At 42.9% G+C, this 25,643-nt stretch overlaps 1 protein-coding gene across 19 annotated transcripts in view; it reads right to left on the bottom strand.

The window, feature by feature from the left end:
• Positions 1 to 3,247: 3,247 nt before the first annotated feature.
• Positions 3,248 to 25,643, bottom strand: part of MICAL3 (microtubule associated monooxygenase, calponin and LIM domain containing 3) — a 174,563-nt gene continuing 152,167 nt past the window's right edge. For 14 of the 19 annotated variants that reach the window (XM_041484422.1, XM_041484413.1, XM_041484424.1 and 11 more), the window contains 5 exons: positions 25,162 to 25,255; positions 11,756 to 11,821; positions 9,285 to 9,384; positions 8,235 to 8,308; positions 3,248 to 8,150 (listed from right to left, as the gene is read on the bottom strand). In XM_041484422.1, the coding sequence (XP_041340356.1) occupies positions 7,966 to 8,150; positions 8,235 to 8,308; positions 9,285 to 9,384; positions 11,756 to 11,821; positions 25,162 to 25,255 (519 nt within the window). In that variant the 3' untranslated portion in view covers positions 3,248 to 7,965. Of the gene's footprint in view, positions 8,151 to 8,234; positions 8,309 to 9,284; positions 9,385 to 11,755; positions 11,822 to 20,337; positions 20,389 to 25,161; positions 25,256 to 25,643 lie in introns of all 19 variants that reach the window. The other 5 variants (XM_041484416.1, XM_041484414.1, XM_041484418.1 and 2 more) reach the window with 3 other exon arrangements.

A 25,643-nucleotide genomic window follows, 5' to 3' on the forward strand; every position in this document is an offset into this window, starting at 1 on the left:
CGCGGCACGCGCCCGCTGCGGGCCCGGCCCAACGGCCGCGCGGCTGAGGGCGTGAGGGCCGGGAAGGGCCGGGAGCCGGGCACCGCCGCAGTTCCCCCGACCGCGATCCTCCTTCTGGATCTTTGACGGGTCTCCGACCTGGTGCTGCTTGGCCAAAGGCTCCTCATAGCCCATCTAGAGCCACTTCTCTCCCCCCGCCATATAAATGCAGTTTTATGGGCTTAAAATCACAGAACCTCAGAACCAGTTAGGTTGGAAAAGACCTCTGAGATCGTCGGCTCCAACCTGTGGCCAAGCACCACCTTGCCAACCAGACCATGGAGTGCCACATCCAGTCTTCCTCAAACACCTCCAGGGACAGTGAGTCCACCACCTCCCTGAGCAGCCCATTCCAATCTAATCACCTTTCTGTGAAAAAAATTATTCCCTGTGTCCAACCCGAACCTCCCCTGGTGCAGTTTAGAACTCTGTGCTCTCATCCTGTCACTTGCTGCTCGGGAGAAGAGGCCAGGCCTCACCTTGCTACAGCCTCCTTTCAAGTCTAGTAATACAGTCCTACTTCAACAAATTACTGCTTAATACAGCTTTACACTTCAATGTAGCTCTGTTTAGAGCAATGCTTCGCTGGTATTCAGTACAGGTGTCCTTCCTGACACATTTTCCTTCCTAACATGCCCAGTCACAGTGCCAGTGCCACGCTCAGCCTTTGGATGGCCCACAGGGTGCCTGACCTTAGGGTGCTTTTTAAAGCTTTTTAAAGTCTGGGATTCTACAAAACAGACTGAGCCAATTCTGAGTCAGGTTTGAGTCATTTTGGCTTCCCGCTGGGAATGGCGTTGGGTAAAAAAATGTCACGCAAATACGTAAATTTCAAGGAACTGAAGAGAAGTTTCTGTTTCCTCAAATAGTTTAGCTTTGTCCTGCAAAGTCAGCACTGCCCCAAGCAGCACTGTCCCCCTCTCTCCCTTCTGCCCAAAGTGTGTTTCTTTTTTGAGAAACCACTGTGGGCGTTTTTATATCCTTTTATTTCTGGTATCTGAGTAATACGGATTACATATTTATATAGAACATGTGAACAAAAAAAAAAGGAGATGTTATCTCTTGCTTACAGAAAACCATGTGATTTCTGTACCTGAGACATGCAGAAAAGCACCACACACTCAGCAGGTTAGGAAATACTAGTTTATCCACTTTCCTGATATCCACAGGCATTCACACTGTTCCCAAGGTGCCAAGGCAAAATAGCACTTTTTCCAGAACTGCTTTCTGGAGCAGGGGGGTTTTTGTTCCTTATTTTGAGTGCTCGTAAAAAGATGCAGGCTAAGGAAGGAGGCAACTCTTCAGCATATCCCTCAAGTAATATTTATAAAATGAAGTATTCATTTGCCTTCTTCCCTGTGGCTCCAGGACATGCAGCCACATGCCAGCACTGTTGCTTTCAACCACTACAGGGTCATTTTTCTGGTAACTGCTCCATTGCTGCTGATGCTTAGGATTTAAAGCAGGAAGATACACTCAGAATCTGCTGGAATTCTTAAGAGATGTGTGACCAGGTAGAATCCTTACAGGATTAGGTTTGCATTCTCCAATACGTGTGTGACTTAAAAATGCAGCTGCTGATGTGGACAGCAATTTCTAATTGGTGAGGACTTTTCAAAAAAACCCTATAAAAACATGAGGGAAGCCAGAATGGCAGGGGGTTGGAGGCATGACTTTCCCTAAGTTATTTCTCCTGACAAGTTACATTCATTGTCTTTAGCCAGGCCGAGTGCAGCCAGGAGGGCTGTATAAGATAAAATATATCTGCTGCTGCCAGAAAGAGGCTCTGCACACTTGTTAATGACCCCACGGAGCCGAGGGAACATTCCTCCCACCTCGGTGACTCCCGTGCTGCTCCTCACCTCTGCACGGAAGGGGTTGTGGTTCTGTGCCAAGGGGAACACGCAGCTTCGTGGGCATGGAATGCCACCTGTGGAAAGGCTTCTGAAGGCTGCTTTCATTATCAAGGGAAAAGGAAAGCAGCAGCTGCCACCAGGCTGAGCTCCTGGATGGGGTTTACTTGTTAGAGGGTCTGGTGCAATTTTGCAGCTAATCTGTGCAGGAGCACTAATCTTGAAGGGCTGCCGTAGGTTTTGGCCAGGCTAGCAACAGATAAAGCTCTTCCTAGACCCGTTGTTCCATCCAGTCTGTAAAACAGCAGAATGTCTTTGTTCCTAATTGGGATTGAGGACTAACAAATTTGCAATGTAACTTAAAAAAGCCATGATGGAAGAGTACGGATGTGAGCCAACCTCCTGTGTCCCAGAGTCCAGCAGTCACTTTCCAGATGTTCCATTTTTCTTCTGGCATCAAGTGAGAAATCCTCATGGACTGGTCTTTTGACAGCAGAAAAATCCCCCATCCCTGGGAAAACAGCTTTCTCCTACTACTATTTTTATTCCCACTACTATGGGGGAGCAAGAGACCAAAAGAACAGGAAGAATTGTAAGGTTGGAAACGTACTCAAGGAGCTGCTGCCCTGCTGAGCTGCACAAATGAGGCATCGAGAGCTGTCATTCCTGCCACCTGCAGCACAGCCTGCTCACCCGGTCTCCAGGAAGGGGAAATCCGAGGCGTGTCTCCCTCCTGCTGAAGTAATAGGTTTCCTTTTATCACACCACCATAGGAACACCAGGGTTTATCCTTTGTTTTTGAAAATGGTTGAGTGGGCAAGAAAACAAAACACATGGTTTGGGAATTCCCCGGCTAGGATTTCCCCTATCATCCTGTGTAAAACTTCTGCTTCTTAAAAAAAAAAAAAAAAAGAAAAAAAAAAAAAAAGAAAAGAAAAGTAAGCACAGAGACATAAAGGATTAATTTAATTCTCCCTATATTTTACTCAATGCTGCTACACCAGCATAAGATGTTCAGGCTAGTACTGCAGGCTGAGGAAGTGAGCTTCAGCTACCAAAATGAAATCCTAGTTTCTGCAACCCAATTTATATTATCTTCATCCCTTCTTGGCTATTTATAGTAACTTCATGGAGAATGTGAAAAAACAATGTAGAATATGCACAGGTACTGGGGGTGTTTGTTGATTTCTTTGTATAATTCAGAGTAGCTGAGAGTGAGTCAGCAAAAGAGTAATTGAAGCCAGGCACTTTAACATCCAGATTTATCTCTAGATCACCTCCTCTCAGGTCCTCATCAATCATCAACCAAGGAAGTGACATCAGAGGAAAGAAATGATAGCGCCACCACCAAAAAAGAAAAAATAATTAATGACTTTATTTTTTTTTTTTAGTTCAGTTGGCCATCTGAGGTGCTAAAATCTCAACACCAATGAAGCAAGTGTGCATAAAAACAAATGATAAAACACAACCAAATAGAAGAAAACAGGCTGGAACAGAGTTGATTTTGTACAGGTAGGGTATTCGCTTTTGTGTTAACGCTCCATACATGCCAACCGTAAAAGCCTTGAACAATCTGAATATCAGAGTTCACGTTCACACAAAAGGGCAGATGCCAAAGCAACTCCTTTTGCCTGGATTAGACTTCACACACACACGCATGCACCCACAGATACAGAGTATTTAAATTACTGCAATGCCATCAGAACATGGCATCCTCCCCTTCACACCTGCTTTCAGTGACATCCTCATCTGCCTGCTACCTTGCCTAGTACCTGCCAAGCAGGCACGTACAGGCAGGGTAGCGGGCTTGGACAATCCAAAAGCAGGAACTTTTGGAAAGCTTCCCATCTCTGTTACTTTGCAAAGGTCAACAGCCAGCAATCTCTTTTTCTGTGAACTATATACAGGCTGGTTTTTAGTATGCTTTAGAGTTCTCTTCCTTGCAGACAGTGACAACTGAAATTCCCATTGCAGCTTTTCAGTTTGCACACGGGAGATTTTACAACGCAACACCTCTCTCAATCCAATGGTGTGTGGTGTAAACACTTAATGGAAAACTCATCTTAGAAGAATGTTAACCAAACAAGGTGTAGCTGCTCACAAAAGGGAACTGCCGGCTGCTCTAGATCATGCTGTCTAGACCACTTAGAATACTTCATCACGTTCAGGATTAGGATGTATAAAAATATTAAAACCCACCAGAGTGCACACAAATGTGGTGACTAGCTCTACGCAAGCACCGTGTTCTAACAGAGGCCTAGGCATTGCACAAAACTCAGATTCTTGACCATGGGGGTAGCCCAAGGATCCACTGGTGCCTTTACATACAAACAAATATTTACAGAAAATGCAGAGACAGAGAGAGAAGGACAGACTTTTAAAACTTGCGGTTTGCTCTAAAATATGTTCAGCAATGCAGTTTATAACATGCCCTAGTGAGACCAGGGGGTATTGGTTAACTGAAAGAAAGAATATGTCTGAAAGTTGGAGCTGAAATGTCTTGTCACTTCCCCACACTAATTAGTTCTCTGAAGCTCGGAATTTTACAGCCAGTTGTGACTTTTAATGACAATATGGTTAAAAGGAACAGAACAGTTTAAAAAAAAAATTGGTACTGTGGAAACAGCAGATTAGTTGTTGTGGCAGTCCTCACTCCCCCATCGCCATTTACCTCCTGGGTGTTTCCTTCCAGGAGCTGGTGTTCCCCTCCCTTCCCTGTAGGGGGCTGAAGGGCTTGCCCCATCCTCAGTGTGCCCATTTCAGAACCAACACGGCTCAGGTTCAAGCTCGGCTCTCTTCCCACCTGCTGCCAGGATGAAGTGGCCAGCCCTGGGTCAGGACCGTGTCACCTGGGGACAGCCACCCTGGTGTGCCCAGTCTCGGGAGCTGAGGGTCCCTTGGCTCTCCTCACAGGTGAAATGGACACACGTCATTGAATGCACGTGGCTGAGTGTGCGCTGCGGGCAGCGCAAAGAGCTAGAACATCCTGCTCGGATTCGGATACAAATAAGGAATCTTGTGCTCACAAGAACCTTCTTCAGCTTTAAAAATACAAAATTTGAATTAAAAAGATTCAGAGAGTAAAAAAACCCACTATCTGATATGCAAGTCATATTCTTAAAGTGCAACTGAACAGCAAATAACAAGTTGTGCCTTTTACAACCATTTTGATATAAAAAGGTCTTTTAACATTCCCTTTTGTGTATTTTTGATCAATTTGTGTGTGCGATGTCAGCTCTTTGTTTTCATTCTCGCTGCTGGAGGCCTTCAGCACAACCCAAAGAGTTTAGGGTTAGAATATGTGGGTTTTCTGTGCAATAAGGTATTACACCCTGAAGTGATCTCACTCTTCAGCATTGTAAAGATCCGGCCAATGTCCCTCAGCATGAAAGGGAAAAGAAACCATCTGGTGTTTCTTCTTCAGGACTCTTTTCTGTTCTACAGCTCACATTCAATGACCTTTTGTTACAAGTTAGATGTGGTCCATATACCCAGTGCACTATAAAATGGACTGAGGTCAATTCTCTGCACAAGACAATTTACAGTAAACTTTCTATCTTTCCTCCCTCTTCCTGCACTCCAGCTTCCAGTGGCCCCTCAAATGCAGACTGTGTAAACTGCCATTGCCAGTTTGACTCGGGCAGCAGCCCTGCACCAGCAAAGGGGAGGGAATTCTGATTGTTAGACATCCTGCTGGTAAAGCCAACACTCTGGGATGCTGGAATGGCAGGTGCCACTTGCTAAACACTCACAGTTATGAAGTAGCAACTGCAGCTGCCTGTCTGTCTGCTTGGTTTCACAGGTATCTGGATTTAATTTGTAATGCCTTAGGTGGAATAAAGGGAGAACACTTTGGGTGGAAAACACGGGTTTCCACAGCTAGCAACCAGCACTGCTCGGAGTCCCCATGGACACTCCTACCCATTCTCCCTCAGCCTGGGACATTCTCCCAAGTCAGAGGTGATTTCAAATCCTAGACCTTGGCTTACAGGAGACCCCTCTGAAGGAGGTAGAGAGCCAACAGCAAGAAACCATGCAAACTTCTGTGCCAGGGCAAAAGACTGAAGGATGTTCAGCCCTGCTGGGGTGCCTCGCACCGGCAGTGTCAATTCCAGCTGGAAGAGTCAGCAGGCTGCACAAATGTGCTTGGGAATGGGACACGTTCTCAGAGACATCAGAAAGCAGCCTTGGTACTTCTTGAACAGGAAAAGAACACAGTCAGCATCCCAAGGAGGGAAACCCTCTGGACATATCCTGTGAAGGATGGGACACATCCCCAGTGCACGGTGCTGTTTCAGCCCTTCAGGATAGGTTAAGGACAGGGAGTCTGTCCCACAGGGAGTGGGGCTGAGCTGCTCAGTGCACGTCCTGCTCATCGGTTATCGTGTGGTTACGGTCAGGACCCTCCTGGCTGAAAAGCAGCAGATTCACTAACTGGGCCAAAAGGAGCTTCTTCCAATAGATGCAGCAGGAAATGTGCTGTTTTTGTTTTCATGGAAATCCCTCAAACTGTATCAGGACTGTGAGGATCCCCTCTTTCAGTGAGGAAGAGACATATGGGCTATTTCTACCTCACAGTTTTGGCTTTCTTGTTATAAAAATGTAAAATTTAAATAAATATAGGTTTGTTAGTCCAAAAGAGAGAATGTGGGATGTGGAAGAAAAGGATGCTAAGAATACAAATAGATTCTTAAACTCCATGAGTGCACAGGATTTTTTTATAGAGGAAAACTCCTAGGGCAGGATGCATCCATGGGTACATAAAGGCTGCCCTTGCTGTGAAGCAGGGACCAATCCGCAGTAGTGTCTTTCTCTAACAGAGTTAAAACACTCCCTCCACAATCACATATGTGTAACAATCAAATTATTATTAAGAACACTAATAAATAGCCACAGGTAACAACGTCCAGTAATTTTGAAGTGGAAGTTGTAGGATGCAGCAGGCACACACACCCATCACTCGTCCATTTTTTTCCTAAAAGATACAAAAATGAATCTTCTTTCAAGTATTAAAAAAATAAGTTAATTGACATAAAAGGGTCAAAGTGACTGAGGGCCCAGGCAGGTCTTAAGCTTTGCTTCCAATGTGCAAAAACAAAATACAGAGGAAAAAAAAATAAAAACACTGAAAAGTCTTAATGGTGGTTCGGTCACTTAAGGGCTTCTCCCTTTTAGGGGGCCTAATAACCAGGGAATGCTGCCTGGGAACACCCCTGCCCAGCACACACTTACCACTGTCCCACAGCAGTATTTTCCAGTGTCAAAACAGTCACAATAAAAACAGAACAAGGAAGCCCACCAGCCTCTGAGCTGTGGCCATGAAGACTAAGGCCAGCAGTAGCTGCCTCTCCAGTGTGTAGCAAAGCAGGTGGGCATCTTCCCTCTCTCTTCTGCTCCCCTTGTTCCCCACAAGAAGATTTAGGAGGCTAAGGTAGGGAAAGAGTCCACTGATGCCCACTTCTCTCCAAAAACCAAGAGGCAGAGAGTGCCATCACACATAGCAGTATCTTCTCTGTCTTGTATTTCTTCATATTCATGCATAAGGATCAACTGCAGGTTTCTTTGGTGGGGAGGAAGACTAAAGCAAAGAAGGTGTTGCCCTGGGCTTCTGGAGCTCTCTTGGACAGCTGACTCCACTGCTACAGGCTGCTGTGGTTTTTCAGGAAAGGTTGCCACTTCCCTCCCTTTTATTAGAACTGGTGTAGTAAAAATGGGAAAGGAATGGACTGCCTTAAATCCAATGTAGTTAAGGGTACTTCTTCCCTTAACCTCCTTCCCCACACATGGATTATTCCCCCCTCCCTCCTACCACACACAAAATACGGTCCATTATACAGGACCTCATGGAGACTCCACAGTCTCAACTCATTTCTTCAACTTGGCTTGCAGACATGTAAAACTTAAGCTTCTGGAACCAACACACTTATCAAAAGGCTTCTGAGTGCTTCAAACCAAATCCCTGCATGCTGTTGGACCCTTCAGAGGTTTCCCCTTCAACATCTTCCTATCCATGTAGTTCTGGCAAACTCAGGGTAGGCCAACTGGACAACGCAGACCAGCAGAGGTGTTAAGCTCAGGACCAGTTCAAGCTAAAACCTTTGGAAAGCATGACTGCCTCCAGGTCCTTGTCTTCTTCTTTTTCTCGAAGCCGTTGTTCCTCAAGGAGAGCCACAAGGGAATCTCTCTGCTCCACTACTTCAAGCATTTCGTTCAGAATCCTTTTCTCCTCCGAGAGCTCCTCATCTGTCTTCAGATGATCTACAGAGATATCAAGAATTATCAGCATACACAAGGCTAGAAAAACACACATACAATCCATGAAATATTCCCTTTTGCTCTCACCTTCTACTGCCATCCTCTCACGGAGTTCCTGCTGCAGTCGACTCTGCCTGTCTTCCAGTTCTAGCTCCCGAGCACTAAAAGGAAAAAAGCAGAAATCCAAGTTCCTGATGTAATAAAATACTGCACACATTGCTTCACATTCTTTCTCAGTTTCTGCTCCCTCTCTAGATATCAGCTGTGCATTTTACCAATTTCATTTGGAACAGCTCTTCAATAACTTAAGATGTATAACTGTATTTTTAAAAGATTTAATTGCACTTTTAGCATTTCAGGTTCTTTGCACTTCAGGAAGTGCAATGCCAAATGTGGAGCAAACTAAATATAGAGCAGAGTCAAAGAGCAAATAAATCTGCAATGCCTCTATGTATCCCCTGCTACTTCCCACTCTAAAACCAAAGTTACTTATTAACAAATTACTTATAACTTAAGGACATTATCAGGTCATTGCAAACACCACCTTGGGACTTTTCCGCCACTAAGGTCATCAGCTTCCACATTGTCGAGGTGAGCTGACACACACAGAAATTAATTTCAGTGAATCTGCACAGAAATTCACTGAAACAGAATTTGGGGGGAACAGAATTGGGGGGGACAGAAAAACCCCCCAATTTCATTAACAGGAAAACACCTTTACCATCTGAGCCCACATGAGAGGCACTGGGATCCCACTACAGGCAGAAAGGAGGGCCACATGGCAAAGGTGACTGAATTAAATGCTTTTGGCTATGCTTAGAAGACAGCTTTACCAAAACCAGAAGGAGTCCCATGTTATTTCTGCATAGCTCGAAAACACTGCACAAACAGGATGTGTTTTATACAGAAGAGCATGAGAAGGGCTCACATACCTGTACTTGTGCATGTGCATGAATAATTGGAACTTTCATCCCTTACCAATATTATTCTTTCTTCTACCACTCCTCTAAAATGTACTTGGGATTCCCATCTCAGCCTAAGAGGCAGCTGACCTCCTGGCCTTACAGGGAAGTCAATACCGACAGATCTTCCACTGCTATTTATGACAAAATCCCCATTTTTTCCACATTCACTCACAATATCATCAGTTCAGACTCGTAGCGAACCAAGGCATTCTTCTCCTGCACCAGCTTGAACCACTCCTGCATCAGCTTGGGGTCATCCTTCTTACCCATGCCTGCCAAGAAAGAAACCTGGTAAATTTTCAGGTAATGCCCTGAAATCCTTACAAGCCCAAACTGCAAAAACAACAATGGGGCAAAATGTGCAAAGAAAGCCGAGCAAGATGCTGCCAGAGCACTCCCAAGCCGGGTCCATTCAGTTTGCCTACAGCACTCAGTTGAGTGGAAGTCACCTCCAAAAGGATTCTCTTCTCTTTGGAGCCTACTTCATTTTTTGTTTCTGATAGTCTTGTGATTACTTGTTTCTTCCTCACTCTTACTGCAGAAAGCCCCAATTTCTATGAGTATGTAACTTTTCCTTTCATTAGAAGAATTTTATAGATGCTCATGCCAGCTACTTAAACATATGCTAATCAGAAAAGATTCAATTGCCACTCCATGAGTTTTATCTTTGTTTTCTTCAATTGCATGTCCTCAAGTTTTTCTTTTACTAGCCAAAAGTAACATCTTGTCTCTTCTTTTTTCAACAGTTAAGTAAATCTTTGCTGACTGCTCCTCCTAGCCACACATATCTATTAATCTTGAAGATCCCCCTGCACAGTGAACACAGAAACTAATTCTACTGTACTGCATACCAGCACTAGAAAGAAAAGGAACCCCCAGACACATTTGCTAATATGAAAGAAGAATAAAGAAACTTTGGGCCTTGACCACCTAGTACAGAACTGTTTACTGGTCCTTTTATTTTAAAACAAACTCCTAAACTAATTCAACAGTCCACTGATGAGTCTTGTGTCTGTCAGGAGTCATGTGGAATAAATGCAGAATGCTGTTCCCAAAGCCTTCTGTTGATATTTAGCAAACACAAGAACTTACCAAGGAGGCTCCTCCTGGCAAGCTCTTGGTCTGGGCCACTTATTCCACATTGCACCACCTGCATCTGAATGCTGTGATTTACACCAGACCCCATCAAGGCCACTGGCAACGTTCCTGCCTGTGTGGCAGTAGAAGCAGGAGCAAGGCCTCAAATCGAGCTCAACAGCACTTTTGGATTGCTGTATCTCATCAGCTTGCACTGCACATGACCTAGGCATCCCAAGGTAACTAACATCCCTGTCTCTGCTTGTTATTGTGGATATGTACTGTCTACATCAAGAACAAAAGCTCTCAAACAGTCCATCTGATGTTAAATTAATCAAGCAGCAAGCTTACTATTCAAACTCTATGACAGAGACACAGCACAAATACCACATTAATGGCTACTTAATTCAGACCCATACCACATTAATGGCTACTTAATTCAGACCCGTGCCCTGCCTCACCCTCAGTACGTCAGAGAAGCGCTGCCCTGCAGTTACACAAGGGAGAGCCTACAACTCCTAGTAAGCTGCAGCTTGGGCTGCCTTTCACCTGCCTTTGGAAATGTGTCATTCCAGCCCCTCCGGAATACCAGGCTGGGTTGTACCACCCTAAGAGCCCCTGGCTCCGAGGACTTCATAGCAGTGTGTTGCTCAGTTCCAAGCATTCCTTTCTGAGCATCTCTGCACAATATGCCCACGTGGCGACAGGAGAGGGAGACTGTACATGCAGATGTCCAGTGCTGTGGCGCCATGAAAACACTGGGAAGTCTCCCCTTCCTTTCCGATGCCAGGATGTATAGAAAACAAATGCCTCTAAGAAAAAGCCAAAACCACAATGCTACTGACCTATGAAATACGTAAGTATTTTTAAACAGCCAATGAGTAGAGGAATAATGGGAGGACTGGAAAGGGAGCACTGACAACTGATGTGAAGGAGCACTATGGAAAGCAGATAAGTGGTTAGCAAAATTACACCATGAACACACATAAAACAAACCCCTTCCCCATGCCTTGGCAATGGAAACTCTACAGCAAACTCCATTTGGGATAGTTAAAGAATGCACTCGGCAAGACAGATGAGGGAGAACTAGTCTAACTTAAGGTCAGTTGGTTTTTAAAGTTCATGGATGTTTTTCAAATCAGTCCTTATAAAGACACAGTATTCCTTTAATCCCTATATGCTAATCGAAAGGCTGTATTTAAGGAAACAGATTGTTGATCCCTTACCCCACCTTCCAAACATCTTTCAGGAGGAATTGAGTAATTGAAGGCACCAAATGAAAATAGAAACTTTTGAGTGTGACACTTCTGGTCCCACAGCTGCTGCCCATTGTCCCTCCCAGTCACTGCACCTTCTCTTGCACAGCTGGGACTAGCAAAAGGGATACTGTACCTTTAACAGCTTGCCACAGGCTCAGAGAAGCTGGTTACCAGGTAGCTACAGACAAGGTTGGTTTGGGCACACGGCAAGAAAAGGGCTGGGGGCCTTGTGGTCACTAGCTGACTAGTGCTGCTATGACAACCCAGCTGTGGGCAGGGAGGACAGGGGTGTGTGAGGTTACGTTACCTTCATGGGCACAGCAAGGGCAGAAGGAGAGAGGTCTACGACGTGGTGTCCCGCCATTGGGCTCAACTTCAATAGGACCAAACGAGGAAGAGGAAGAGGCAGGAGAGGAAGAGGAAGTTGGAAGTGGAACGGAAGAGGAGGAAAGGGGTGAAATAAAAGACAAGCAAAGGACAAAAAGCATAAGAGTGAGAAAGAAAGGAAACACAAGAAGAAAAAGAAAAGAAAAAATACAAGAAATGGAGAAGCAGAAACAAGGGATACAGTCTACAGATGAATAATGTCCCTAGTAAGCACAGATAACAGGTAAGAGGTAGACTGAGGTACTGGTGAACTCTTGGTGAGCTGTACAAATACCAGGCAGGAGGTTACTGTTCTTGCACTTTTCCTAATGCACATTTCCATGTGCAAGGTCTTTAAATGAAAGCTTTCTGACCCAGATGTCAGGACGAGTAGAGAAATATATTTAACTTCTGCTGATAAATGTCAGATTTCAAGCAGGGTTCCAGTAAGTCTCACCTGCATGCATACGCAGCTGTAAGCAGCCTCCCTACCTTAAGCTCTATCAGGACCATGCTCTTATCACCGTGGCAGCATCCACTGATGGTAAAAGTGTCCTTTGTAATGGAATAGAATGTCTTCAGACAGGGAACACCACAGGGAGAATCTGATTACCATGGAACCAGCCTGCCAGTATCTGCTGTGTCAAGTATGGTGAGTACACAGGTACCCCACCAGACTGTGGTGCTTAGGGAGGAAAAGGCTTTTACATGGACAAAGTGATTCTCATCAGGGTCTGTGGGGACAGTGACCAACTGAGGACTCTGCAGAGTTAAACCAGTAAATTTAAAGCTCTCCCTTGGCATTCTCATTCCACAAAGCATTTTAAAGCTTACAAGTCCTGTTAGTATCAGTGACTTACTGAATCTTTATCATCTTTTCCATCAGCCAGTGAAGGACAAGCATTTCTCATCTCTCAAAAAGTTCAGCTTCTTTAACACCAAGATTTTGCTTTTCAGTGGTACTTAACATTACAGAGATAAACAACAGGCAGGAACCAAAATCACTAATAGTTACAGGAGAACATGCACCAGGGAGATGATGAACTCTGAAAAGTCAGAGCTACCAGAATGGAACACTTACTGGGCTCAGGGCACACCTGCATTTATAAAGAGGAGGCATTTCTGTGTTGGGAAAAGGCATAAACTCCACAACAACAGTATGGTAAGAATAACACTCATTTTGGAGAAGTCAGCAGAGTTTGATGTTTGTGGTTCACAGAAAGCTCCACAAAATTAGAGTACCAGTGGACTGGGAAGGCTTTAGAAGGGACCATCACAGAACTAGACCAGCACATGGATGACACAGTGGAGCAAGAGGGAGAGCACATCAGCTTCAAAGCCCGTGACTGAGCAGCACAGCTTTCTCAGAAGAAGAAACCTCTGCACTGGAAGCAGGAAGGGGCAACATCAGGAGAGGTGCCACAGCTGGCCATAGGACAGTTACAAATAAAGCATTGTACCAACAACATTGAGAAAGTACCAGAACATTAATTACAGCTGTTCTGAATTTTCCAACTTCTTCATGTAAAATAGAAAAATACTAAGGCTTCTTTTCCTACAACTGCCATTTCACAGATCAGGTTACAAAAGCAAAAACAAACAAGAAAAACCCCAAACCACAAAGGTATGGTGAAGAATATGCTTCCACACAAAGCAGAGCATTTAGTGCATGATACTTGTTAAATATTTTTTATTTCCCATCCTATCTTATTCAAAAGTAATTCTTTAAGCTAAAAACTTTAATACTCTAACTTGGTCTAACCACTGTTTTGAGGGTGGCCAGGGAGATGGAGATTTAACTGTATGGAAAAAATCCACTTCTTTGAGGGTTTGAGATTTCATTCAGAACTCAGGGCTGGGGGGATTTGAAACGTTTCAAGCCATGGACATAGGGACTTGGTGGGGAACTTACAGTTTTCCATATTTGAGCTGAAAAGAAATACCCAGTTTGTGAAAATGTCATTCATCTCATTGTGAAATGGCCATACACTACTAGCTTTTGTCATCAGTAAGCAAGTGGTCTGATACTAGGAGAGGATCCCATCTTTGGTCTCCAGTAAAAAGCGCCAGGGATCACACAGCACTTGACTAATACAGAGCTCACTCCCCACAACTGCACTTTCCTCCCCTGCTCTTAGTTATCTTCCCACTTTTGCCCAAAGAAAATTTGCCCTTGAATCAAGTTACAAAGTCCGTGGTATCTACACTAGTCCTGCTACTAGAAAAGTCAACATGTTTTTTCAGTAAGATAATAAACATAACCTTTGCAATTAAGATCCTTTCCAGCTACTCCAGATGTGAATTACAGTTAATTACATTGAATACAGGTTATGATCATTGCAATTACTTTAGAAACAATTTCTGTCCCAAGTAGGATGATTAGCAAGGCTTTAGAAAGTCTTTCTTATGTATTGGAGGGTCCTTAACAGCAAGAACAAAGTGCAACCTGAAAACTTACTTCCCGCAGTTCTCTAAAGCTTATTTTATGGCTTATTGCTCCAAAAGCCATTACTAATCCTACAGTAAATAGTAGTATTGTAATTATTGTTATTAATATTATTGCATTGTTTAGAGAAGAGAAACCACCACCTCCCAGTGTCATTAAATTATAAATAGGATCATCACTGCAAGACATTTTTTCTGGATGTGGAGCCAGGGCCAGATAGGGAAAAACCATTTATTGTGCAAATTAAAAAAACCTCAAACCTACCCTCCCTTTCTGTTTAAGTCTCCTTCACCACCAAAACTATACTGGCACAGGTATTCACCCACAACATGGAGAGAGTTCTGGCAGCAGAAACACCCACTGAAGCAGTTAGTTTGGAAAGAGCTAAAAGGCAAAAGAACCATTTCTGTGACCTTCCCTTCCTAGGTTCCTCTTGTGCTGCCAGCAAGTAAGGTGTGGCTATAGCCTCTGGACAGAAAATTACCATTTTTTTCACCAGAGGGATAAAGCTGCCAACAGAGTATGTTAGTCACGAGTTGCTCCCTTTCAGTGCCACAGGACAACTCTTCTGTGGTGTAAAGCCTTGTAAAGCAGTCCAAGCTGCTGGCAAGCCAGAGCATGGTTTGGAGGCAGGAGCTGCAGCTTATTAAAGAAAGGAGTTCCTGAACATTCTTAAGATGCAGAAGCTCTGCCTTGCACACTAGACACATCCCATCAATAAAGTGACTGGAATTACTTTGCTTCTGTGTAAAAAAGCCACAAGAATGACCTTGTTTGTCACAGTACTCTTGAGAGATTGCAGACTTTGCTACACTGGTGGAAACCAAGAGCCAGGTGAAGAATAAATACCATAGCTTCAAAGCCTCTTCAAAACAAGGACCAGAAATTGTATAGCCACTATGTTCATTTTCACTGCACATTGTTCTTTGTTACAGAAGCTACATTGGACTGTTGCATTCTTTCCTAATCTTTATTTACCTGTTGATTACAAAGCAATTCTTCAGACTGATTTTGTCCTTTTCCTCTCCTGCTCCATAACACTTCTTCACAATCACAAGCCCAGAGGTCAAAATGATTGATCAGGATGAAGAAAACACTGCACAGAGTTTGGGGTGGCAGACCCCATTATCCCCAAGCTACAGCTCACACTGATCCCCTTCACTGTTTGCCTCTGTTTTTTGATATGAGAACTGTGCTGATTTCTGAGAAGTGGTGAGTCATTGCAAGTTAAATTTACTTGAACAGATATACCACCAACCAAATGGGATCACATCATTTGCAAGCTTTGCATCCAAAGACTGTGATTTCTATATTGTTCACTAATCACAGTGGTTTGGAAAACAACAACACTGGACAGGAAATCCAGCTCTCAGGGCCAATCTCAGTTCTGTGGTACTTGCCCTCACAAGTTACAAGCATGACACTTTGGGAACTTATTCTGCTAACAAATGTCATTCCTTTATTTATCAGGAATACTGTAAGCTCTGATTTTAAATCAGTGCTCAAAATATGGATCAGTCCAAAGGGTAACAGTAAGTGAAAGGGCACTGATCATAGTAAATGTCCTCTTTTCCACCCTTAAGAAGATCAGGTTATGATCAGAAACCCAAGTACTGAAAAAAAAAGCATTCTAACTTCACTATTTGCTGAAGTTGTTCAACAGCAGCATTGTTAAAAACCAGGGATACAGAAAGCCAACTCTTGGAGAACAGCATCCACAGAACTGCAGGTAGAGAGCAAGGATTTTGACACATGTCCCACAAGCACATCACAGTATTAAATCTGGGTCAAACTCAATATCCTCTACTGTACAATCACTAGAAGAAACCAGGGGAAAACTCACAGAGAACCAGATTGTCATGCAAACTGAACCACTTTTATTTATCCAGCAGAAGGGGGCGGGGGAAAGGCAGGGAAGGGAAGGGAAAAAATGCTTGGAACAGTGGTTGGAACAGAACACACACACAAATGACTCCAGAGAAGTCTTCTGCTTCTACCAGACCTTGAAGCACTGCAGAATGCACTCAGAATGAATACAGTCTTGCACTGACCCTGTCTCCCAAGACTGCTGTTTTTGTGTGCAGAGAAAAGCAGGCAAATGGCAATTGCCTAACAAGTACTGGTACTTAACAAGTTCTGCTTATCAAGTGCTCTTTCCTGCTCAAAATTTACAGCAAAGAAAACAAGTTACCAATTCACTTCAGTGTCAAAAACGGCTGCAGACTGCAAAAACAATGTTTATCTTACAACTCCATTCCCCTTTCAGAAGAGCTGTGTTTGCCAATCACAAGAAATAGGACTGATCCCACTTGAATATGTCAGACTCCAGCCTTGCAGAGTTAGACCTGCAAGACTTTAAAGGACATAGTAAGCTCAAATGTTTTAAATGTTTTTTAAAGTTTAAAAAAAGGTGAAGTTGTTGTAGAGTGTGCTTTAAATAGAGTACAAAGATTCAAAAAAAACCCCAAACAATTGTTCTTCCCTGCCCTGCTTACCTGATGTCATAAGGCTCTTGTCAAGAAGGGAGAGTATGTGTCTGAAATCAACTCTATCAAATGTCCCAGCTCTCTTCCCTACATCCTTCTTGCCTCTCTTGGCATACTCCAGCCAAGAAAAAAGCATGATGGGAGTGTGTGGCTGTTTATTTCATGATTCCCTGCTGGGTGCAAGGAAAAGGAAGCTGCTCACTTGAAGACTGAAGAAACCATGGAGGTACTTTCCAGAGGCAGACAAGGAGCTACTGGGTTAGGAGGAACTGAGGCTGGGACTAAGGAGGCAAGGTGACTAATGGAGAACAGACAAAAGAGAGGGGAAAAAGGGTATGGGATGAAAGGATAAGGCAAATTTGAGAAAAATGCAGGACCTAAAATGTACAGACAAATAATGCTGGGCAGAAGAGGGAGCAGAGCCCAAAAATTTTGGAAGAAGTCCAAAAGCTGGGATTTAGACTGTGGAGACTGTCAGTGGGAAGACGAGACCAGGAGTAGCTAGTGGAGAGAAATAGGATGGCTGAAGGGTAGAATGCTAGGATTTCTTTGTCAAGAAGGCAGGATTAAAATTAAATGCCTGAGAATAAAAATGGAAGTGGGGTAAGGAGCTCTGGATGAAATAAGACAGGATCAGGACAAGGACTGTCTCAAAAGAGAGAAAAAAATGACAAAGTATATATCCACCAGACCAATGCATCCTTCCACTGTCTGACTCAGAATCCATATTTTCAAGTCTCACTATTCCACAGCTGCCAACAGATATCTATAAAATCCACTGATTGTCTCCCATTTCCTCTCCATTAGGATCTACCCAGAAGATGACAACCTAGTGTTGCTACCAATTATTCCATAAAGACATGATACAGCTCTCTGTGGTGGCTCTAAAGGTTATAAATCTGCTGATATATCAATATAATATAAAGCCTTCATTTCAGTTGACTTTGCAACCTTTGTAATGTTCTTTTAACCACACCACGCATACAATATACACACAGGAATAATTACTCAGAATTGAAATGTGACCATCTGTAGCGTGAAATGAAACATCTGCGTTACAGCAACAGTACAAAACATTTCAGAACAGGAAGAGAGGATTATGACATCTGAGCAGAGCAACAGAACTAGTTAAGATAGCAATCTGTAACCCTACACACTGGAAGTTGACCAGGATGTCAGAAGTTACCACTCCCCTTGCAGAAGTTGTTGTGCAATCTGCAACAATTAATATTACCAGTTTACAGATAACTTTCCAAAGTGCTTTGCCATTTTTGTTAATATTCTATAATTTTGTTAATATTCTATTGACTAGAGCCATGCCCATGCCTTAGAGACATGGGTTGCCAATAGAATAATTAACTGAGCAGCATCCAAGCGGCCTGCAGGGCTCAGCAGAACCTCCAGGGATTTTAATGACTCTCTACCCAGACATGTTAATCTTGAAGCTGAGCTCTGTATCTGCCACTTGAGCTGACAAGTATCACCAGAGCAATGTATCCCTTCTGGCAAAAGTGTTCTGGCAGCCCCAAAAGCAAATATAAAGCAAATTACACGGAGGCAACAAAATAATGCTACAAAGCCACATATTCCAGGCTATACTGGCTCATTGCATTTAAAGGGATACTGCCCAATATAGTTTCTTTAAAATTTGTTTTGAAAACTGTTTTTGAGACAAGCAGAAATTTGACAGAGTTTTAAGATGTATCATCTGGTTTTAAAATAACCACAAGTATTGCCTCTGACTGTTGGAAGCCCAAGTGACTGAGTCACCACATAAAGAAAAGCATCCTGTTCAAAAATGACCACTCTGAGATGACTGAGCTCAGAGAAACGGAAGAGCCAACACACAAAGATAAACAGCAAATTCTATTTCCAATTAAGATTTTTTTTTGCAGCATAATGAATTCTTTTAAGTGACAGTGTCCCTTTAAGTGAAGACTATTTTGCTTTTCTTAAAGCCGCTATTAGTGATTTGGATGGGATCGCTGTCTCTAAAGAGGCATTAGGAGCAGAGGCAGGAGGAGGGAGAGGTGTAGTGGAGATAGCATTAAACAGGGATAAGGGTCTGTTAAATGTGATTCAGCATCAACCCTTTTACAGCTCCTACTCTATGCACATCATGAGTATGGGCCAGCCCTGGTGGGTAAAACCAGGAAGAGGATTTCAAAGTCTCTCTGCAGGAGATAGCCCAGGAATGAATGCCAGAGGGACTGAACAGTGAATGAAGCACAGGGCTAGCAGAGGACTATCACATCAAAATTAGCACAAGGGAATTGGGCAACAAGTTAGATCTACTAAGGAGGAAAGTTTTCCATTCTGAAACTTGCACGTGGGTGGATATTCTGAACTTAGGTGGATGTTCTTCAATAAAAGTCTATTGTGCCACAAGTAATTCACAACAGGTGGGTACTATGTGGGACAGCCTCCCTGGAGCAGGAGAAAAATGGCTGTTAAAAACCTGGGCAAGATTATATTTGAAGGATCAAATGAAACACAATGAAATCAGGGAAGACTTCCAGGGATGTGTCCTGGATCAGGCCTAGAGCGTGCGCATCTTTCCCTCTGCAGAGCTGGTCTGCAATGCAGTCCCTCAAAAAAACACAGCTTAGATCAAGCAACTTTCTACTCTGAAAGATAAACTACATGAGACCCTCATAACAAGGCAACTGTTTGCTTTCTGTTGGATCTGCTGACAGACAGACATGTTCACTTCATAAGAATAGATTTTGGGTGGTTAAACTAGCCAAGGAAATTTTAATTTTCAAGATAGGCAAAGGCTAATCAAATGTCATTTGCAACCCAAAAGTTAATTCCCTACTAAGGGACTCAGGAAGTAACATTAATTAAAGCAAGGACAGAACCACGGTATGGAGTGATGACCAGATTCCTAAGTGAAAATGAGAACTAAACACTGCAATGTGTGTTTAGCACTAAATGGGGTATTAAAGCAATAGCATAGCAAGAAGCTTAATAGCTGTGTAATGATGCAATCTGGATTCCAGCAAAAAATGACTGGAACTCTTAACAGCAAATTCTTTTTTAACCTTACAGTAAGACAAAACAAGAAAGAAGACATATGTACCATCTGCAAGTGTTTTCAAAGTCCCTTGAGGGAACATTTTCATTTTGTTAGATCAGCAACACACTCTGGCTTTTTAGAAGGAAAAAACAAGCCTCAGAAGGGCAAGATGGAGGCAACAGCATGACTAATCCCTGACAGTGCTGTTTGCTCTGCTGTCCCCTTTAAAATACTTTCCTAAAGACAACTTCAGTGATAGAGCTGGACTTTTCAAAGGAGAAGCAAAAAGCCAGAACAACCTTCCACTGGGGAAGGTGGCTGGAGTGAAAACAGTAAGCAAATTTATAAAAAAATCAGCACTGTGAAAAATAGAAGAGGGAGCCTTACACATGTTTTGTGGAACATGCCAGGATCTCCTGTTCCTGAGCTGGAAAAGGGGTTCTGCTATCATCAGTCATGTGCAAGGGCTGCTTCTTCTTGTTTGTGAGCCAAGGACGGGAGAAGTAGGTGAAGGGAGGGTGGGGAGGAGTGTCAGCAGGGTTAGTGTCAGCAGGAGGTTCAGCCATACATACCACCCAGATGCAAGTCGATGAGGTCACTGTAATAAGACTCTCCCCAATAGTCTACAACAAGGAATTGGTGAAGACAGAGTTATTGAGTCAGATACCCACCCTAGCCCCATACAATCAAAGCAATATATGAGAGAGACATAGAAACAGAAAAAGGGCAAACAAGAGACAGGCAGCTACACACGTGGGCACACACACATATACATACACAAAACTATATGTCTCTTTTTCTCTGTATATATACATATATGTACACACACACACAAATATATCACAAACATATATATTGGGAAGATGAAGAGAAAATTTCCAGGAGGCAGGCGAGGACTTCCAAGGGAGAAAATCAGGAAGTTTACACAGAGACACTTCACCTATTTGTGTTTGCAGCAGTACCTGTCACTGATGTCTCTCCTGTTCTTGCTGAGAAAAGCAGAATTAATCCTGTTGCTTTGGAGCTGAGCAATGTGTCAGAAGGAAACTGTAATTTCTTAGGACAGCTGCAGGAAAGGTGTAAGGTTGATTTCTCGGAGGTGAGTGAGTGAGGATGGTCTGTGGCACACAGGTGAGGCACTGACTGAGCGCCGACACGAATGGCAAGCACTCAGGTGTAGGAAGATGGGATTGTGTGCTCCTGCTGATGCAGTCTCTGTGCCAGGGAAGAACTGCACAGCAGTTTTCAGGACAGAGATGTGCATTTCCACAGCTGCTAGAGACAGGGGCACCACGAGTCTAGCACTGTGGAACATTTTGCTGGGAGGAGACAGATGGAAGTACTGAGAGCAATATTTCTCACTGCATATGATTCATTTGATGTAAAGAGGTGGCTCTTAAACTTTTCAGTATTGATCTGACAGGAGATGTTTTCCAACCTCTTAAAAATGACTATCAAGGCTTATGCTAGAGGGAATAAAAGAAAGGTTCAGGAAATTTCTGATTTGACATATTTTTAAGTTAATGACTGACAAAAAAAAATTCACAGAGGAAATCCAAGTCATTAGCATGTCCAAACAGGCGAATGCACTATCATACAAAGTATTGCTGCATTAGTCATATTGTATTACATTAATTAACTCATTCAAGGTGTCCCTTGGGACACCACAGAAAACTGAGAAAATTCTTCATTCATGGTGCAATAGGAGGGGGGCAGGGAGGGAAGGAAAACAAGGGATGACAGTAGCTCAGACCACCTGTGTATGACAAACCTCCCCCTGAAGCAGAGCTTACACTGCCATTTGAAATAGAGCTTACCCTCCTAATCATTCATTCTTGCTATGAACGCAGCTATCAAAGGCTGAGATTTCCAAAGATAATCACAGAGAACACATTAAGGCAATAAAGTAATCATAGGTTGGGAGATTTTCTGAATCAGTAGATTGAGCATTCAGCTTCTGAAAGAATAAATGAGCAACTGTGCCATGCCTGAGGCTGAGCTAATTTTAAAAAAGAAAAGACAAGAAGGTAGCCAAGAATGCACAATTATTTTGTCAGAATTGATGGTGACCTCCAAAATGTTTCTGAGTTTGATTAGTTGAAGAGCAAGTATGACCCTATAAATATTCCACCTTGACAAATAGCAGATAACGTGTGAAATTCCTGGAAAGAAAATTGAGCTGCCTGTATCTATTGCTAAGATCAAAAGCTGTAATCCCTCAGGAAAACAGCAGGCCATCACTGTGAAAAACTGATTAACCATCTTCTCAGTATAAGTTATTTGCCAATAACATATTAAGGATGATGCAAAATGGATAGAAAGTAAAAACAAAATTATTCTAAGTAAATAAATTTTTATCTATAGAACTGGTTTTTGTTCTTACCAGTTGAACTGAAAAATACTTTTTTCTAAAAATGGAAAGTAGTCCAGATGTGAAAGATTTGAGGAATTAAAGTTAGTGGAAGACCTCTACAAAAGAAAAATTTGCAATTCTTTACAGACAGAAAAGGTGACTAAGAAGCAGTATGTTGGAAGATGATAAACTACATAAAGAAGGAGTTCAGATGGTCTTGTCTTCTTCTATAATAGAAGAAAAGAATCATTGCAAGTTACAGAATTCTGTTTCTTCTCTATGGATTTCTAAGTAGTAAGAAACTACTATTAACATTACCCAAAACTTCATATTTAAATGCTGATCAATAAGTGGTTTTTTTCTTTCCCTGCCTGGAAGGAACCTGAAAATCCCGCTCATTACAGAGCCTAATACATTGTCCTGGAACAGTTAATACTGGCTGCTGCCTATGGAAGAGCCATTATTTTGATGCTCTACTGCAATCCTTCTCTATTTATATGGATAAAGTAAGTGCACAGCAGAACCTCCCAAGCTCCCCCACTTCTTCTCCTTGTACAACCTTGTAAAGAGATTTTTATTTTTTTTTTAAGATGGCAAACCACTTTACACACTGCCTTTCCCTTTTTAAACTTTTGTTCCCATGGTTTCCTTAGGGGAGGGACTGATCAGAAACAAGAGCATGACTCCACACCTTTACACTGCAGTTCTTGCTGAACGTAGTGGTCACTGTTGGGTCACAATGAAGATGACAGAAAAATGATACTTCCCTCTTGAATAATTAGTGGATATTGCAGGCAGAAATTAACTTTATGGAATGTGATACCACAGATCTCAAAAAGAAGAAATTCAGTTATTTATATTGCTAACATCTAAAATGTCTGGAAGAGAAGCAGCTGAGGGGAAACCTTACTGCTCTCTACAACTTCCTGAAAGGAGGCTGTAGCCAGGTGGGGGGTGGTCTCTTCTCCCAAGTAATACAACAAGAGGAAATAGCCTCAGGTTGTGCCAGGGGAGGTTTAGATTGGATATTAGGAAACATTTCTTCATGGAAAGGTTTGTCAAGCCCTGGAACAGGTTGCCCAGGGAGGTGGTGGAGTCCCCACCCTGGAGATATCAAAAGATGTGCAGATGTGGCATTTTAGGGATGCAGTTTAATGGTGGGCTTGGCACTGTTAAATTAATTGTTGGACTCATGATCTTAGAAGTATTTTCCAACCTAAATGATTCTATGGCCATGCAGGAGGACCTAGAGAGGTGAAGCATGAAATTGATTTATAATCTTGTGTTTCAGTCAACACAGATTAGAACATGCTGTCTTTTCCCACCCCAACAGTGTGTTTCTGGCTAATCCCCTGAAATAGGGGGAAGAATTTAGGATGGTGAAATCTTTATGTCAAAGTTAAGCTTCTGCAAACATATGACCTGTTGATAGAAATATTTTGCAAGAGCAAAGCATAGCCTAGAGACTTCCTGAAGAAAAGAGATCCCTTTTGCAAAGCAGGACCCACAATTTCACAGTTCTTCTAGGAAATTCACAAATACACAAGCTCATCTAAGACTGCTTCCATTTGGAAGAGCTGGGAGTGAGAAGCTATTTATCCAAATTCTGCAGTGTCCCATATAAAATTGTAATTCTTACACTTGGTCATAGTCTGTCCTCTCTGGATTAGGCATTCTATCATTCTTCAGTGAGAAAAAAAATATGAAGGATAATATTCTCTCAGCTGTTAAGATTTCCCACTTGTGCTGGCATGCCTTGCATGAATGTCATTCAGCAGCTCAATAATCAAGACTATTTGGGTTTTCAGATGAAAAAAAGCAAACTGAAAAGAACCATTGGAAACAATGGAGGTGGCTTTAGTAAGTCCAGTAACTGGCAGGCCAGAGAACAGAGTGGGGCTAGACAGGAACACACAGCATAAGGAAGGAGGCAGCCCTGCAAAGACAGGCATTTGCACAAGCCTATTTTTTTGATCCCACAAATGAATAAAGACAGCCTGATCATAAACATACTGAAGTCCTCAAGACTGTTCTTCACACTTGTAGTACCTATTTGCTTTGCTGAGCACTCAGTCCAGCTTCTTTGGCACACCCTTATGGAGCACCAGACATACCTAATTCTGGCTGAGTAGTAACTGGCAGGAAGCCACAACAGACTTTTTCTCTGGTGCACCCTCACTGCTTAATCAAGCTCCATCTTCAGAGGCATGGATGTGGCTCTTCAAGCAACAAGCAAACATTTTCCAAACATCTGTTCTACTGTTGCCATTTCTGAACTCTGACCCTTGTGATCAGGCACATCATCCTGGCCTTGTCAGGTATACACACACTGCATTTGCCTGTTGGATATTTGACTCCTTGCAAATTGAGGATTTTTTTCCCAAACCATTATGCTATTATCAGCATTATCTGAATCAGGTACTCCTCCACTTACATACTTGCCAGATCAGATGATACTCATTTAATTTAATTTCAAGTACACACAACATTTGTTTTAACAGCTTGACATGGATACCTTTCAGTACACGTGTGCATTTCTGCTCTGCACAACTTTGTCAGAAGTAGCCAGTGTGCTGGGCTGTGCAGTGAGGAAGATGTTCTGTGATGGTCCCTTGTAAGGACACTACCTTGATAATCCAACACAATAGAGAAAGCACACACCATTCCACAATTATTTCCTTAACATACAAACAGGGTTGTCTCACTGTGACAACTCTGTGTGAATGGCAGCTGTGAAACCCCTGCAATTTTCTAGCTGTAGGATCCAGTAGTATGCAGAAACAGCCATTAGTAGTAGCTGGATAATTACCTCAGGCAAAGGTAAATGATCTAAGTCTCTGCCAATAGGGAAGTCCCAGAATTAGATGAAACACAGGAAAAACAAGGCCTCAAAAAGATAGCAGAAAAGGGAGAAGGGATTCACACTGGGATCAGTCTCTAGGCTATAATGGTCCAATTGCCTCTAAAATCCAAACAGCTACGGATTACTGCACAAGCACTTGGTAAGAAAGCATGGAAAACCAAACCAAGTTGTGATGGATACCTGCTTCTCCTCGAAGGGCCTTCTCCACAGCAACTCCTCTCTCCTCGAGCTGCCTCTGCTTCTCTTCCACTTGTTCCAATTGCCGCTGGATAATCTGTTCAGAGAAGAATGGAGCAGAACCTCACCAAAGCAATTCTCCTGCTCTGTCTGCAGCACACATCCAGCACTAAGAGATTTCAGTCAGATTTGCCTTTTCAAAAATAAGTATTTGTATTCAACAACACCCTGCTTTGTAGCCACAGCTCTCTTCACAGAGAGCAGGCAGGCACAACTTTTCAAGGCTATTTCCTGGGAATCGCAGTGAGGAACCTCAGAGAAAGAGAAAACAGTTCTTATCTCTACTTGCTGCTCCTGTTATTTCTGCACATGTAGAATGTGTTAGGAAGATTATTTACCTGAAGTGATTTATCAATTAGATTCTACTAAGGATTATTTTGATTCCTTGGCCTATTGAGTCAAAGCTGTGTCCTGGATGTCTAGAG

Source organism: Pyrgilauda ruficollis, unplaced genomic scaffold, assembly GCF_017590135.1.
Source record: "Pyrgilauda ruficollis isolate IOZ18807 unplaced genomic scaffold, ASM1759013v1 scaffold66, whole genome shotgun sequence".
NCBI lineage: Eukaryota > Metazoa > Chordata > Aves > Passeriformes > Passeridae > Pyrgilauda > Pyrgilauda ruficollis.